Below are 14,834 nucleotides of genomic sequence, written 5' to 3' on the forward strand. Positions count from 1 at the left end.
AAACTCTTGTTTGTCTTTTTAAACATTCCTAATAAAGTAATCCTAGAGTTGCTTTCACTGCTCAGCAATGTCAGAAAGGACCCAGGTTCTTTTCATCCAACTATTTCACTCCTCTCAGTGTGCTGGCATTAATTTCTCAATATTGCCTCACAGTTGCAAATTGGCTACCACAGATCCAGGCTTCATATCTTCACCTGGCAGTGCTGCATACGGAAAACAAGTGGCTGATGTAAAAAAACAAAAAACAAGAAATTATCTTTAATTGCTCTCTTTCATGAGCCTCAATCTCTTCACACCAAGAGGCAAATCTTTATCAAAAGCTCAGAAGATTGCTTTTTACCTTTCACTGGCCCTTGCCCAACCTTAGAATAATATTGGCAAAACAAATCTAAGCCTTTCATGGATTAACCCGTTGGGAATAAGCACATCTCTTCCAAAACAAAATTGGAATGCTTTAGAAAGGAAGTAGGAAGCTAGATATTGAGTAGACCGCTAACCGCACCTGCCACCCATCACCCAAAATGATTTTGAGAAATGTGTCAATGGATTATCTAGGCTTCTTTGATCCTTCCTCCCTTCCTTCCTCCCACTACTGAGGAGCATTTAAGTAAAATTACAATGTGGCAGAATTCTAAGAACAAGTTCTATTTATCTCTTCCGTGTGCAGTCTAGTCCTTTAATAAATATAATACAGAAGTATATCTCTAAGAAGCTGTAGAAAAATAAATCAGAATAAAGACATAGCTGAGTTCCTGAAATGCTGTATCAACTATATCATACTTTCTTATTTGTTTACTTTGCCATTTCAGCTCTGCTTTATTGAATTCTGGATTGCTCAGTTGCTTCAATGGATAGTTGATGCTGTAAATTAAGTTCCCCAGCCTCTGTCAATCTGTCAAGAAGCATCCCACTCAACATTTATTGAGGGCCTGCTGTTTCTAAACACTTGAGAAGAGTTGCATATGTAAAGCAACCCTGAAAATTCCAGTCAAGAGTATTTGATAATCTAAATATAGCTCGGGGCACCTGGGTGGCTCAGTGGGTTCAGCATCTGACTTCAGCTCAGGTTATGATCTCATGGTTTGGTTTGTGAGTTCGAGCCCTTCTTCAGGCTGCGTGCTCTCAACGCAAGGGCCCTCTTCAGATCCTCTGTCTCCCTCTCTCTCTCTGCCCCTCCCCAGCTCGTGCTTTCTCTCTGTCTCAAAAATACATAGAAATGTTAAAAAAAATTATAAATATATCTATAATACAGTTTTGAATGTCAGGTATGGAGTTTTCTTAGAGTAAGTCACATCAGTCTTTCAAATTACGTATCTTTTTTTTTTTAAATGCTTATATATTATTGAGAGAGAGAGAGACAGAGTGAGAGCATGAGAGCAGCAGAGAGGGAGACACAGAATCTGAAGGAGGCTCCAGGCTCTCAACTGTCAGCACAGAGCCCGATGCGGGACTCAAGCCCACAAACCATGAGATCATGACCTGAGCTGAAGTCTGACACTTAACCAACTGAGCCACTCAGGTGCCCCTCAAATTATATATCTTTAAATAACAACTGTGTTCCTTCTTTAATTTACTATCAACCTAATACCCACCGTTGTTGGGTTTTGTTCCTTCTCCTTTAATAGTGACTCTATTTATCTGAATCCATCCATTTATTCTTCATTTTTCAAGTTTAAGCTAACAGATGGAGAGACAATTTACTTCCAAACATCTGTACAGAAACACTTTACCTATAGCTCCTGCTGCGAGTAAAACTGACTTTAATTGTAAGGTATCTGCAGATTTCTCTTACAGGCGCCGTAAGTGAAAGTTTTCAGTGTGAGAACAAGTTCTCACCTAGGTTCTTGCTGTCAGGCACACTCATGTTCCAAACAAATCATGCATATCACTAGAGCATTGGTGTAAACAGACCCTTGACAGTAAACAATGGTTTTGATATCACAGATGTTCGTAAGAGTCTGTTTAAGATTGCTGGAAATGTTTATGTGTGTGCCATTCTATTAATCATATAACTGCACATAAAATAATTAAGAATATTGATTGAGTTTGCATTCATTGAGTACAAAGAGCCCATTACCTAGAAAGACTCTAGAAAGACTAAAACGTGCCTATAAATTGTATAACACTATTTTCACTCACATAATGATGGGATTTTAGTAACATCTATGTATTAGGTTAGCAAGTTTTCCTGAAATACCCGAAAGAAAGTTAGTGAGTGCCCTCTTACCCACAGCAGTCATGTGTGTACTATACTTGCACACTCGTAATGTGACAGTCAGAGTCTTTCCATGGCTCCTGCTACTCTGCCCACCCCTGTAATGTTGGGACTTCCAGTGCCCCCACCCCCAGCTCCGTCCTCCCTGCTGGTCTCATCCTTGGCTAGGACTTCAACTATTACCTAAATGTCAGTGGATCCTAAATCTGTCTGTAATTCTAGCCCGTTCATCCCCTTTGACTCTAAAGACATCCTCTACCTTTCTTCTACGTACTCCACTCCTTGTATATGCAGGGATTAGCCTGCATTCAGACACCCTGAACTAAACCTTTTAGCCTATAAACTTATTTCTGTGTTCACTTTCCAGATTCGAAGCATTGCAATAAATTCAATAAACGGGGATTGGAGACCTCATTATCCCAAATGCCTCTAAGTCCCTTAATCACTCTTTGACATCATTTACAAATATCTAAAGTGTCTACTCTGAAATCATTGCTATATGTCTGACTGCCTTTTACTTCTCACTATCATATATCAATTTCAATTCATCATTCTTCATGTGTGTTTTGGTAAACATGTTTAAAACCGGTCTCCTTCCTTCGAATCATTGCTGTGGCCAGAAACACCTTCTTTGCTCCATGGCCATGTGACAAATATTTATTAAGCACCTACTGCGTGTCAGGCTTTGGGGTGGGCATTTTGTGGAGGGTGCTGAGCAAATCAAAGACCTACTCCTCAATGAACCTAAACTCTAGCTCAAGAGATAAGGCAACAACTAAGTAAACAAAAAAAAAATCCACAGGGAATGTTTGGGTAAAGAAAAACTGGTAGGGAATGCTATGTGTATACAGTGGTCATTGAGGAGGTGTCACTTAGATTTTTTTGCTTTTTTATTTTTTTTAATGTTTATTTATTTATTTATTTTTTTACTTCTTGGAGAGAGAGAGACAGTGTGAGCAGGGGAGGGGAGAGAGAGAGGGAGATACAGACTCTGAAATAGGCTACAGGCTCTGAGCTGGCAGTCAGCACAGAGCCCGATGCGGGGCTCGAACCCACGAACCTCGAGACATGACCTAAGCGAAAGTCGTACGCTTAACCGACTAAGCCACCCAGGCGCCCCTTTTAATGTTTATTTTTGAGAGAGAGAGAGGGAGAGCACAAGCTGGGGAGGGGCACACAGAGAGAGACACACAGAATCTAAAGCTGTCAGCACAGAGCCCAACATGGGGCTTGAATTCACAAGCCCGAGATCATGACTTGAGCCCAAAACTGGATTAACTGACCAAGCCACCCAGGTGCCCCAATGAGGTATTATTTATAATAAGACCTCTAGAAAGGGAAGAAGCCAGCCACAATGAGAGTCAAAGAGAAGAACATAACAAAGGTCCATGGCTGGAAGGAAGGCCATGGTAGCTAGGGCCCAGTGTATAATGGGAAAGTTGTATGGGACAAGGGTCAGAAAGGTAAATAGAGGTGAAATCACCCGCAGCATCACGGTTCATAATCATAAGTCTGAATCTAACGTGAAGCATGATTGGAAGCCAAAGAAAAGTATTCAGCAAAGGAGTCACATGATCTGGTTTACATTCTTTAAAAATCACCAGAATTGTTTCCCAGTCCCAATATAGGGGTCAATTCTCTGCATCAAAAACGTTGTATAGCTCCTGATGTATGGAGTAACCACATGGTCCAGCTTGCTCTAGGGAGTCCTGGTTTCTGCCTATTGTCCTGGTATAATTATTAACAGTTCCCTACTTTCGACTCTCACAAGAGCCATAGGGAGACCATAAATCGTATAGTCAACTTACTGATAGGTAATAAAGTAAAACAGGGGTGCCTGGGTGGCTCAGTCGGTTAAGCATCCGACTTCGTCTCAGGTCATGATCCCGCAGTTTGTGGGTTCAAGCCTCCAACTGGGCTCTGTGATGACAGCTCAGAGCCTGGAGCCTGCTTCAGATTCTGTGTCTCCCTCTCTCTCAGCCCCTCCCCCACTTACACTCTGTCTTTCTCTCTCAAAAAAATAAAATTAAGACATGAAAAAAAAATTTTTTTAAATAAAAATAAAGTAAAACAGTCCTTGGGTTGACATTCAAGGCCCTTCTGAACCTGGTCCTAATTCACTTCTCTTCCTTTCTCCCGCATGGTGTTCTGGTCACTTCTGAAATGCAATGCTGCAAGTATCCTAATTAGAATATATATTCTTGACTGCCCTACCTCTGATCATGTTCCTGCCTCTTGCTGCACATTCTGTGACCAAGGACTAGTAGATAGATCTTTGAGGGCCAGACCTGAGAAGTCTTTCCAAAAAACAGGCAGAATGAATGGCTTCCTCCTCTGTGCTTTGTCAATATCTTTATTAAAGAATTTATCACACTGGGTTAATTATTTAAAGGTCCTTTTTCCCTGCAAAAATGGTAGGTACTCTTTGGCAAGGACACCATCTCCTCTTATGTGTTTTTTTGGGTCATCACCACCCAGTGCATACCTAGCCCACAGCTGGTCCTTGATATATGACTGCTGGATAAGTCATTTAATATAAGTGTAACATAACATACATAGTAAAATGATAAGGTTAAGTAATGAGATTTTAAAATTATTTTATCCAGCTTAAAACATTGCTGCCTTCACATCATGATTACTATCATTCTCCAACTCCATCTCAATGTCTAATGTAGCCCCATTCTTTAGGAACTAACAATAAACTTTTAATGAACAAGTATAAATAAAAACATCTTTAGAGGGCAAGAAGAAGTCTAGCTTTAGGAATCTAAACAATTTCTAAATAATTGTGAAAGTGAAACAAAACATAAGTGGTATAACCACTGCAGAAAACAGTATGGAGGTTCCTCAAAAAATTAAAAATAGAAATATTAGGAATATTATGTGATTTAGTAATTCCACTGTTGGATATTTACCCAGAGAAAATGAAAACTCTAGCAAGAAAAGATATAAGCACCCCTATGGTTTTTTTCAAGTTTTTATTTAAATTCTAGTTAGTTAACATACTTGGTAAAATTGCTTTCAGGTGTAGAATTTAGTGATTCATCACTTACATATAACCTCTATGTTTATTGCAGCGTTATTTATAATAGCCAAGAAATGGAAGCAACCTAAGTGTACATCAATAGACAAATAGATAAGGAAAATGTTACACACACGCGTGCACACACACACACACACACACACACACACACACAGGAATATTACACAGCCATAAAAAGGATGAGATCATGCCATTTGAAGTATGATAATACCCTAGGGGGTATACTTCCGAATACCCCCTAGGGTATTATACTAAATGCAATAAGTCAGACTTATTGCAGACTTATTGCAGACTTACAGACTGAGAAAGTAATTACCATATGATTCCGCTCATAAATAGAGTCTTAAAAAAAAGAGTAAACAAATAAAAAGCAGAATCAGACCCATGCCAAAAAACTGATGGTTGCCAGAGGGGAGGGGCCCAGGAAACTGGGCAAAATGGGTGAAAGGGGAAGGAGATACGGGACTCTAGCTATGGAACAAGTCATGGAAATAAAAGACACAGCATAGGGAATACAGCTGATAGTGTAATAGCCATATAACAGACTAGATGATGGCTATACTTATGGTGAGCACAGCATAACATATAGAGCTTTGGACTTGAAACTAATGTAACATTTGTGTCAACCATTCTCAATTTTTTAAAATTTATTTTTATTTTATTTTATTTTAGGGAGAGAGAGAGTGTGTGTGTATGTGTAGGTGTGTGTGTGAGGGGAAGAGGGGTAGAGGGAGAGAATCTCAAGCATGCTCCATGCACAGCCCAGTAGTCCAACACAGGGCTTGATCCCACAACCCCGAGGATCATGACCATAGCAGAAATCAAGAGTCGGACACTCAACTGACTGAGCCACCCAGGTGCCCCTATACTCAATTTTCTTAAAAAATTAAATTAAATTAAACATAAACAAAAAAAAAAAAACCCAGAATGATATAGTACCAGAAGACAATTTCATACACTCACCACTCTTAAGCAATCCTGAACACATCCTGCTCAGAAGAAGTTTTTGACGTAACTGCAGAACCTCAGATTCTAAGGCTTCGACTTTGGATCTCCAAGTTGACTCCTGCTCAGATACCACCTTGGCAAGGTGCTCTGTATATTCTCTGCTGCTTTTGCCCGCCGGTTTTGAGCGGATAATGGCCACGGCCAGAGCCAGCTTTGAAGTTCTCAAATACCATGCTCGATTGTCCATCCTGGCTTTTGTCCCTGTGATTTAGTAAGAACAAAAGTTACAGAAATTCCTTTTAACTTTTGCAGTGCTTTTCATTTGCTCAACATTGATTTTGCAGAGTACCACTAATTAGTAAGTTTGTAATACAACTTGACACCAAGTAACAGAAAAAAATTGCTCAGGAACTGAAAAGAGTATGAAAAATATGCAAAAGTAAAATGCACACACACGCATATTAAGTGTATTAAAATTCAAGACAGTAGGTTCAGACAATCTGACAAATTCTTGGGGTGGAAAAGACACACATTAATTCATTTAGTGTTTTCTAACCAGAGGCACACATCAGAATCTCTAAGAGAGCTTTTAAAATAATATACATTTACATATATTTGGTCCCAGCTCCCCAAAATTCAAATCTAGCAAATCTGGGATAGGCACTGAGGCTTTTACATTTTGAAAAGAATCTACTCTGTAATCAGAACCACTAAATGAAATCATTTATTTAGTGTAATCATTTATTTAAATGTAAGCCCTTCTGCTCCAATTCATTTTGCTAAGTCTTACAGTCCCTGCTTCCCAATTGTGCATTCCTTCTCAAACTATTACCTACTTACTATCATTCCTGCCTTTAACCAGGCTCCTCCAATGATCCTGCAAACCATCTTTAAGATATTTCCATCATTTAAATTGTGGCTGTGCTCCAATTCTGTGCTTCCAAAGAGTTCCAAGTGCCACCACGAGCACTTTTCCAAACCAGTGCTGCATCACAGTCTAACTATAGGAATGTATCTGTGATGACACAATACTGCCTTCACTGGATGAATACCACGATCCCAACTGAAGTATAAACCCCTTGTGGCCTCCACAAGGGGGAGCTTTGCACATAAAATGTGCTACATAAAAGTTTGTAATGAATCATACAATGGTCCAGAAAATTTAGGTCTTTGGTTGCCACATCTATTCTACTAACATGTTCAAATTCTTTACTCCACATCTTACACTTTATGTTCTTCCATTTCTCAAGCCTATCCTTCCACTGTGGCTAAATCATACTCATACAATCAGATACACACAACCTCAGCTCATTCCAATTCACATTTCTGTTATGGAATTTTCCCCAGTTGTGACACCATGACTCTCACAGCTGCCAAGGTCCTGCTGTGCATCCTTCAAAGAGTGCTTCATATACCACCATATCAAATCTTTCCAGATTTATTACCACCCACAAAACTATGTACCTAGCTGATATTCTATAGTTTACACTGAAAATACACAAACTAATAGGAAGCATAATGCTGATTTATTATGATTAAGAGCAACACATAAATGTATGTATGATATGTTCATAACAGAATAATTTATAGTAGAAAACCGTGACCAACAAAATAGTTAACAATGATATGACCATTCATATGAATACTACATATTCAAATAGAGTTTTCAGAGATATTCTTGATTAGCATGGGAAAGAACTAATTATAAGTTGACTGTAAAAACAGTGACAGAACAAAACTATACATATGTAGTAGGGTACGAATTATACAATAAATAAATAAATAAATAAATAAATAAATAAATAAATAAATAAAAAATAAATAAATAAAATGGGAAATACAAAAAATGTAAAATTTTTGAAATTCTACTGTAGAATTATTGCTGATTTTTATTTTCTTGAAGATACTTCTCTGAATTTTCCTAATTTTTATCAATAAACATATATCAGATTATAATTAGAAAAAATTTATGAAGAACAGATTTCCAAAAGAAGGTATAGCTGCTATACTTTTAGCCTTTCAGAGCTGCATAATATACCCCAGGACTAGATACTGTTAAGATAGACAAACTACTTAGAATTATAGCTCCACAAGTTTTAGCTTTCACAGCAACCATTTCACTTGGCTGGTTCATCCCTCATCTGAGTGTCAGCAATGGTGAACAGTAGACTCTCTACCTCTCAGTGCTTCAGGAAAGCATCTATGTGCAGAGAGCATGGAGCATGGATGACCCTCCCCAAAGACATAAGGCTACTGGGATACCTAGGTGGCTCAGTTGGTTAAGCCTCTCCCTCTTGGCTTTGGCGTAGGTCATGATCTCAAGGTTTGTGGGATCGAGCCCAACATCGGGCTCTTCACTGATAGCATGGAGACTGCTTGGGATTCCCTCCTTCCCTCCCTCCCTCTCCCTCCCTCTCCCTCTCCCTGCACCTCCTCTGCTCTCTCGTGTTCTCTCCCTCAAAGTATACAAACATTAAAAAAAAAAAAGAAGTATGCCTACTATCAGATGTAACAGCCCTAACAAAAAATAATAACAATAATGAAGATAATAAGTTACTTATTTAAAGCGTTTTGGTTAGAAAAGGATCTGAAATTCAATTCTGACTGGTGAGAATCCAGGCTTAAAACTGAAAAGTAAAAACAAAAACAAAAAAAATCTGTTTATTAGCACAAAACAACAAAGTTCTCTGAATAGCACAAACAGCAAACTCCCTGTCATCTTGCAAAGATATTTGATTAATTGATTTAAGCGAACAGATTAATGAAATGCTCTTATTTTTAAGTCATCACATGTGATTTGTTAATAGTCTTCAAACCGTGCTGAATATCAGTCAACAACATAAAAGGGTCAAATTATAAAGTCCTTCTGGATTAAAACTATCCCAGGGTCACTTATCTCAACATTAATTAGAATTATACCACAAGCGAAGAGGAACAATTGCTAATAGATGTGTTGGTGCAGCTTCCTACTATATAAATTACACTCAAAACACACAAAATTACAACCTACAGCCAGACAGAACCAGGCTTTTTAAACTGCTTCCTCGTGTTCTGGAGTGTGTGTGCGTGCGTGCATGTGTGTATGTGTGTGTTTATAAACATGAGCGGTTTTTATCTAAGGATAGCATTCTTATCCTCAAAGTGCCATTTGCAATGTAAGGCTAATTCTATTTCCCCTGAAAATTCATGGAAAAAAAGATGAGCTTCCCAAACATATTCTCTACTTAATTGAAGAAAGATCAGTCGTAACTTTCAGAAAGCCTTTTAAAAATTCAATTTATGCTTAAATAATTATCGTAAATAATTAAAATGAACATTTAATGTTCCCCAAGAAGGTATTTAGTGTCTCTGAATTCTGAACAGCAGAAAACACAAAATTTTAACAGTCTTTTTAGAACAGAACATTAGTGGGGCGCCTGGGTGGCTTAGTCGGTTAAGCGTCCGACTTTCGCTTGGGTCATGATCTCGCGGTTCGTGGGTTCGAGCCCCGCGTCGGGCTCTGTGCTGACTGCCAGTTCAGAGCCTGGAGCCTGTTTCAGTCTGTGACTCCCTCTCTCTCTGACCCTCCCCTGCTCACGCTGTCTCTCTCCTAGAAATAAATAAAAACATTTAAAAAAAAAAAAAAAGAACAGAACATTAGTTCAAATGAGCTTTCTTTTTCTTCACAATTGGGAACAGATCTTACCATTGCAAAATCCCCCAGAGGGCTACAGAAAAATCTAGTTGCATTCCTTAGGATCCCTGTATTCTCCTTCAGGCAATGGATGCAGAAATGGCTACTCTGTAAACAATACTTTGGCAATGTTTATCTACCCTATTTCTCCTACCCTCATGTTCCCCTATCGAACTTTGTATCAACTAACCAATTCTCTGAACTGTCAAAACTGTTTTGAATTATAATCCTGAATTCTTTTTTTAAAGACTTTATTTATAATCCTGAATTCTAAAGTATGTTCATCTCCAAGGTCACTGATGAAAAGTCCATAAGCTAAAGAGACCCAGGTAATTACTATATAAGTGAAATTTTAAATTTAGGTAACCATTCAGAATATTTCCCTAACAAACACTTTCAAAATACGTATCCCTCTTTAGGCCAGCAATAAAATTCTACGATTTTATCTTAAAAAAAAAAATGACCAGAGCTACATACAGAACTTTTTGCCCGTGGATGATCTTATAGGATTTTATAATTACCAAAACAAAACCTGTTACCACCTTGAGCATTTAACAACACAGATAGATACGTTAAATTGCGACATGATATACAATTGAATTGAAAATATATTTTAAAACATTTAAAACTATGGGAAAATATTTCCTACATGATGTTAACTGCAGAGTAAACAAAAAACAGTAAATGTACTGGAGATTCATGGAGGAATACATAGACAGAGATTGATATGCTGATAGATTTAGAGATAGGAAGGGGGGGAAGGACAGAGGGAAAGAAAAGAGGTAAAAAGAAAAATAAGAGGGAGGGAGATAGATTAGGGTTATTCACCAAAAAAAAAAAAAAAAACTGACTGTGAATTGAGTAAGTCTGGTTTCATTTTCTTGTTTATACTTTTCTATAGTTTCTAAGTTTTCCACAGTAAATATTTATAAAACATGTTAAATATAGCAGAAAAATATCTAGCACTAATCACACAAAAATATTTCCTATTCTATATTTTTCAAACTACATGTTACATGAAAAATGAAGATGAGTTTTGAATGAAGCCTCAAGTCTACACCTGTCATTTTGTGGCTGTGATGAGAAGCTCCAGCCTGTAGAGTTCACCTCCTCAATTCTGAGACATCTTCAACTATAAAATACACCAACAGTTCAACTACAGCTTGAGAGAAGGAGAGTATGTTAAGAATGAAATCACAGCCCACTAAACATACTCAGAAATTTTAAACTATGAGAGTACCTTCAAAATTGAGGAAGCACAGTCAGTGGAATGAGCGTTCTGTCCCATAAATTCTTGAATCTCCATCCCTGATCAGCTTTCCCCAAATTCCACCAAGCCTGTGGACTTCAGACCTTTTCATGTCCACAAGTAGATGCATGCTCCCTCTTTCAGATGTGTTTGGTATTACTTCCACTCATCCAAAGGACACCATGGATTTTGGAGGTGGGAGGAAAACCTTTATTCAGTATGACCAACCAGCAGGCTACTAGCCATTTTACTCCCAATGCCATGAACGAAGACTGGTTACTACATACTTGAATGAGTACATGAGTGAGTGAGTGAGTGAGTGAGTGAGTGAGTGAGTGAGTAAGTGAGTGAGTGAATTAATGAATGAATATATCAGTACAGGTCAGGCAGTCACAAAAGGCTGCTTGATCAGCTCTTAACCCTGGCTTGCATCAGTAAATCTTTGTTAATTATATAACTAGGGAGCATGGCACTACAGAGAGAATGGATTAGGAGCATAATTTTAAATTAACCTGAAGGGTCATATCAGTCTCTCTTCACTCTGTGACACATCCTTTCTTGACTACTTCCAGTGAGTCTACTCCCTCTACATTTATACCTTTCTCCAGTATACCCTTAAACTTTCACCAAAATAATTCTTGAGTAAAGAAAATACAAGAGCAGCACCCAGGTGGTTCCGTTGTTTAAGTGTCTCACTTTGGCTCAGGTCATCATCTCCTAGTTCTTGAGTTCAAGGCCCCTGTCAAGCTCTGCCCTGACAGTGCACAGCCTACTTGGAAAATTGTCTCTCTCTGCCCCTCCACCACTTGTGTATTCTCTCTCTCTCTCTCTCTCTCTCTCTCCCTCTCAAAATAAATAAATAAAAACATTTGGGGCACCTGGGTGGCTCAGTTGATTAAGTGTCCAACTCCTGACTTCAGCTCAGGTCATGATCTCACAGTTCATGAGTTCAAGCCCCACACAGGGTTCTGCACTGTCGGGGTGGAGCCTGCTTGGGATTTCTCTCTGTTCCTCCCCTGCTTGCTCTGTCTCTTTCTCTCTCTGTCTCTCTCAAAATGAATAAACTTTAAAAAAAACTATATAAAAAAGAAAATACAAGAAAACTAAAATCTAGTTCATACACAGGTTTATATGAGAGGGTAAGTTATAAGGGAAAAAAGCCAGATTTTACATCATGTGAACCCTACAATAAATACTTACCTTCCCCATAAATCAAGAAATAGAAGAACATTCCCTAAATCACTGAGATGAATACGATAGGACAGAGTGTGTACAGGAGGAAGTTCCTATGTACTAAGATGATGGAATATGCAATTATCAAATATCAGTCCAGGACACAGCAGAGTTTTGGCAATGCCAGAACAGTGAGATATTACAAGACTTTTTGGATAATTGGTTTCAGTTAAGTTTGGACAAGGTCTGACATCTGATTTTTAGATTAGATACAGCTGAAAAATTCTCTGATTTTTGTTATAGTTTCAGCACACACTTACTGTGAAGTGCTCAGCAGATTAACATCATGTGAAATTTTACATAAAAGAAACAGGGGTTACTCAAGATTTCCAATCTCTCCACTTAATTATTAAAAGGGCCTTTAAAAGCGTTCCCAACATAGAGAATCTGTTTAGGACATAGAGGTGAGTAAAGATAAAAGGATCTTTGCTTTGCTTTTCATTTCCATCAAAACAGGCGAACTATCTATCATTTTCCGCTTGCTGAAAAAGTTAACAAATTCTAGATTTTAATGGTCTCCAGAGTCTCTTCACATTGTTTTCTTTTCATGCAAGTCCCCACCCTCCCTTTTGATGCCTCTGAATTCCAACAAGGGATGCTTCAGAATTTCACGTGGGAAAAATGCATCACACACATTTTATAAATCAGCAGAAAGTAGAGATTCAGAAATGCAGTCACGTGCATATAGCACAATCCTCAACCATCTTCCACTGCATAAATTCTCAGAAGGGAAAAGGACCTGATCTCTACTATTAACATGTATTTTAAATATATAATTCGGAAAAACTGTAGGTGCTTCCTAGTTACACTGGTATGTCACACACTGATATGGACATAATCGTTATCACAGAAACAAACCTCTTGTTCTCACTGGGTATATTAAAAAAAAATCTGAGAATCTACAGAATTCAAACCCATAACCTCCACAAATTTAGAATTTTTGTGTGGCTATTATACTCTGGAAATGGAAAATGTTATGTGTCATAAAATGAGGAAGACTCTAGGATGAAACCAAAAGCCAAAGAAACAACCAGAAGAGGCAACTGAGAGAAGGTCAGCGAATTCCAGGGAAGAAGAGCAGCTGGCTTCTGGAGATGCAGAGCCAGGACCCGAGCTGCAGGGAAACCAGAAGACTAAGAAAGGGAGGTGGTAAGGCCGAGTTCCCTGGAAGAAGTAAACACCCTTTTCCAAAGAAGTCCCATTTTGCAAATGACACATTAAGAAATCAGATTTGTTTTCTAACTACTGCAGCATAATGCCTTCTATACTTCCCATCTGTGTACACTTAAGACATGAAGTCAAGAAAGTGCGAGAAGCCCCACAGAAACATTTCCCTCAAGGCTGAAAAAGTACGTCAATTCTCATCTATCTCCCTCACTGAAATCTCACCACAGTGACCACTGAGAATTTCAGAGAGCAACTGACAATGCTTCACTCTTCTGACAGGCTTTATTTTACAAATAAATCTAATACTTTTGTTACATTCTACTTAGATGTACATTTAATAGGGGTGCCTGGGTGGCTCAGTCGGTTAAGCATCCGACTTTAGCTCAGCTCATGATCTCATAGTCCATAAGTTCGAGCCATGCATTGAGCTGTGTGCTGGCAGCTCTGAGCCTGGAGCCTGCTTTGGATTCTGTGTCTCCCTCTCTCTCTCTGCCCCTCCCCTGCTTGGTCTCTCTCTCTCTGTCTCTGTCTTTCTGTCTCTCTGTCTCTCAAAATTAAATAAACATTAAAAAGTAATTGAATTCTACTTTTATTAGCCTAAAATAGCCTACTGAAAGAGAGGGAAGGCTTCACAAATACTGAGCACATTGATTCTCAACATCCTTTCACACATGGTGTCCTCTGAATTTTTGGCACTTTAAACTCAGACCCTCAACAAGCTCCAGACAATAAATACACAGAGCCTATGTTGCAGGTAAGCCATCACTGAGGACTGGTCTTCAAGCCATCATCTACAACTGCCTGCACCACCCTGCTCCAGCCCAGACTCTCAATCTAGTCCCATGGCATTGTAGCCTACGAAATCAGACACAACACAGAATGTGCATCCTCTGTCAATACAATGCTCTTCTCTACCAAGAACCTGTCAGTTCACTGGATTCATGTTACCTATCTCCTGCTCCACTGAGTACCACTACAACAAGGGCTATCAAAAGAAGCTGCAGGCCATTCCAGGAGATCAGCACAACAAAAAAACAACATAAGGCACATGTCCCTGGCACCAGGTGATGGCATCTGGGGCAAGAATTGGCCCTCAGCTTTCCTTCCACCATCGTAACCAAGCCCTACCTCTACTCATGTTACAGGAACCGTTCAAGGTCAAAAGTGTCAGCAATCCTATGGCCTAACTTGTGTCTACTTCTCCCAGGCAACTATATCAAACTTCTCAACCTCTGTTTTTTCTATCCATCAGAACTTGCTGTCCTCCTTAAAATTTACGTCTGACCAACCTGAGATCACCAACCCA

At 38.8% G+C, this 14,834-nt stretch overlaps 1 protein-coding gene across 1 annotated transcript in view; it reads right to left on the bottom strand.

The window, feature by feature from the left end:
• MEI4 (meiotic double-stranded break formation protein 4) overlaps window positions 1-14,834 on the bottom strand; it is a 213,271-nt gene that overhangs the window by 176,441 nt on the left and 21,996 nt on the right. The window contains exon 2 of the mRNA XM_039218145.1: window positions 6,222-6,467. Coding sequence (XP_039074076.1) covers window positions 6,222-6,453 — 232 coding nt within the window. The 5' untranslated portion in view covers window positions 6,454-6,467. The remainder of the gene's footprint in view (window positions 1-6,221; window positions 6,468-14,834) is intronic.

Source organism: Hyaena hyaena, unplaced genomic scaffold (assembly GCF_003009895.1).
Source record: "Hyaena hyaena isolate Hyena2069 unplaced genomic scaffold, ASM300989v1 scaffold_742, whole genome shotgun sequence".
Taxonomy (NCBI): domain Eukaryota; kingdom Metazoa; phylum Chordata; class Mammalia; order Carnivora; family Hyaenidae; genus Hyaena; species Hyaena hyaena.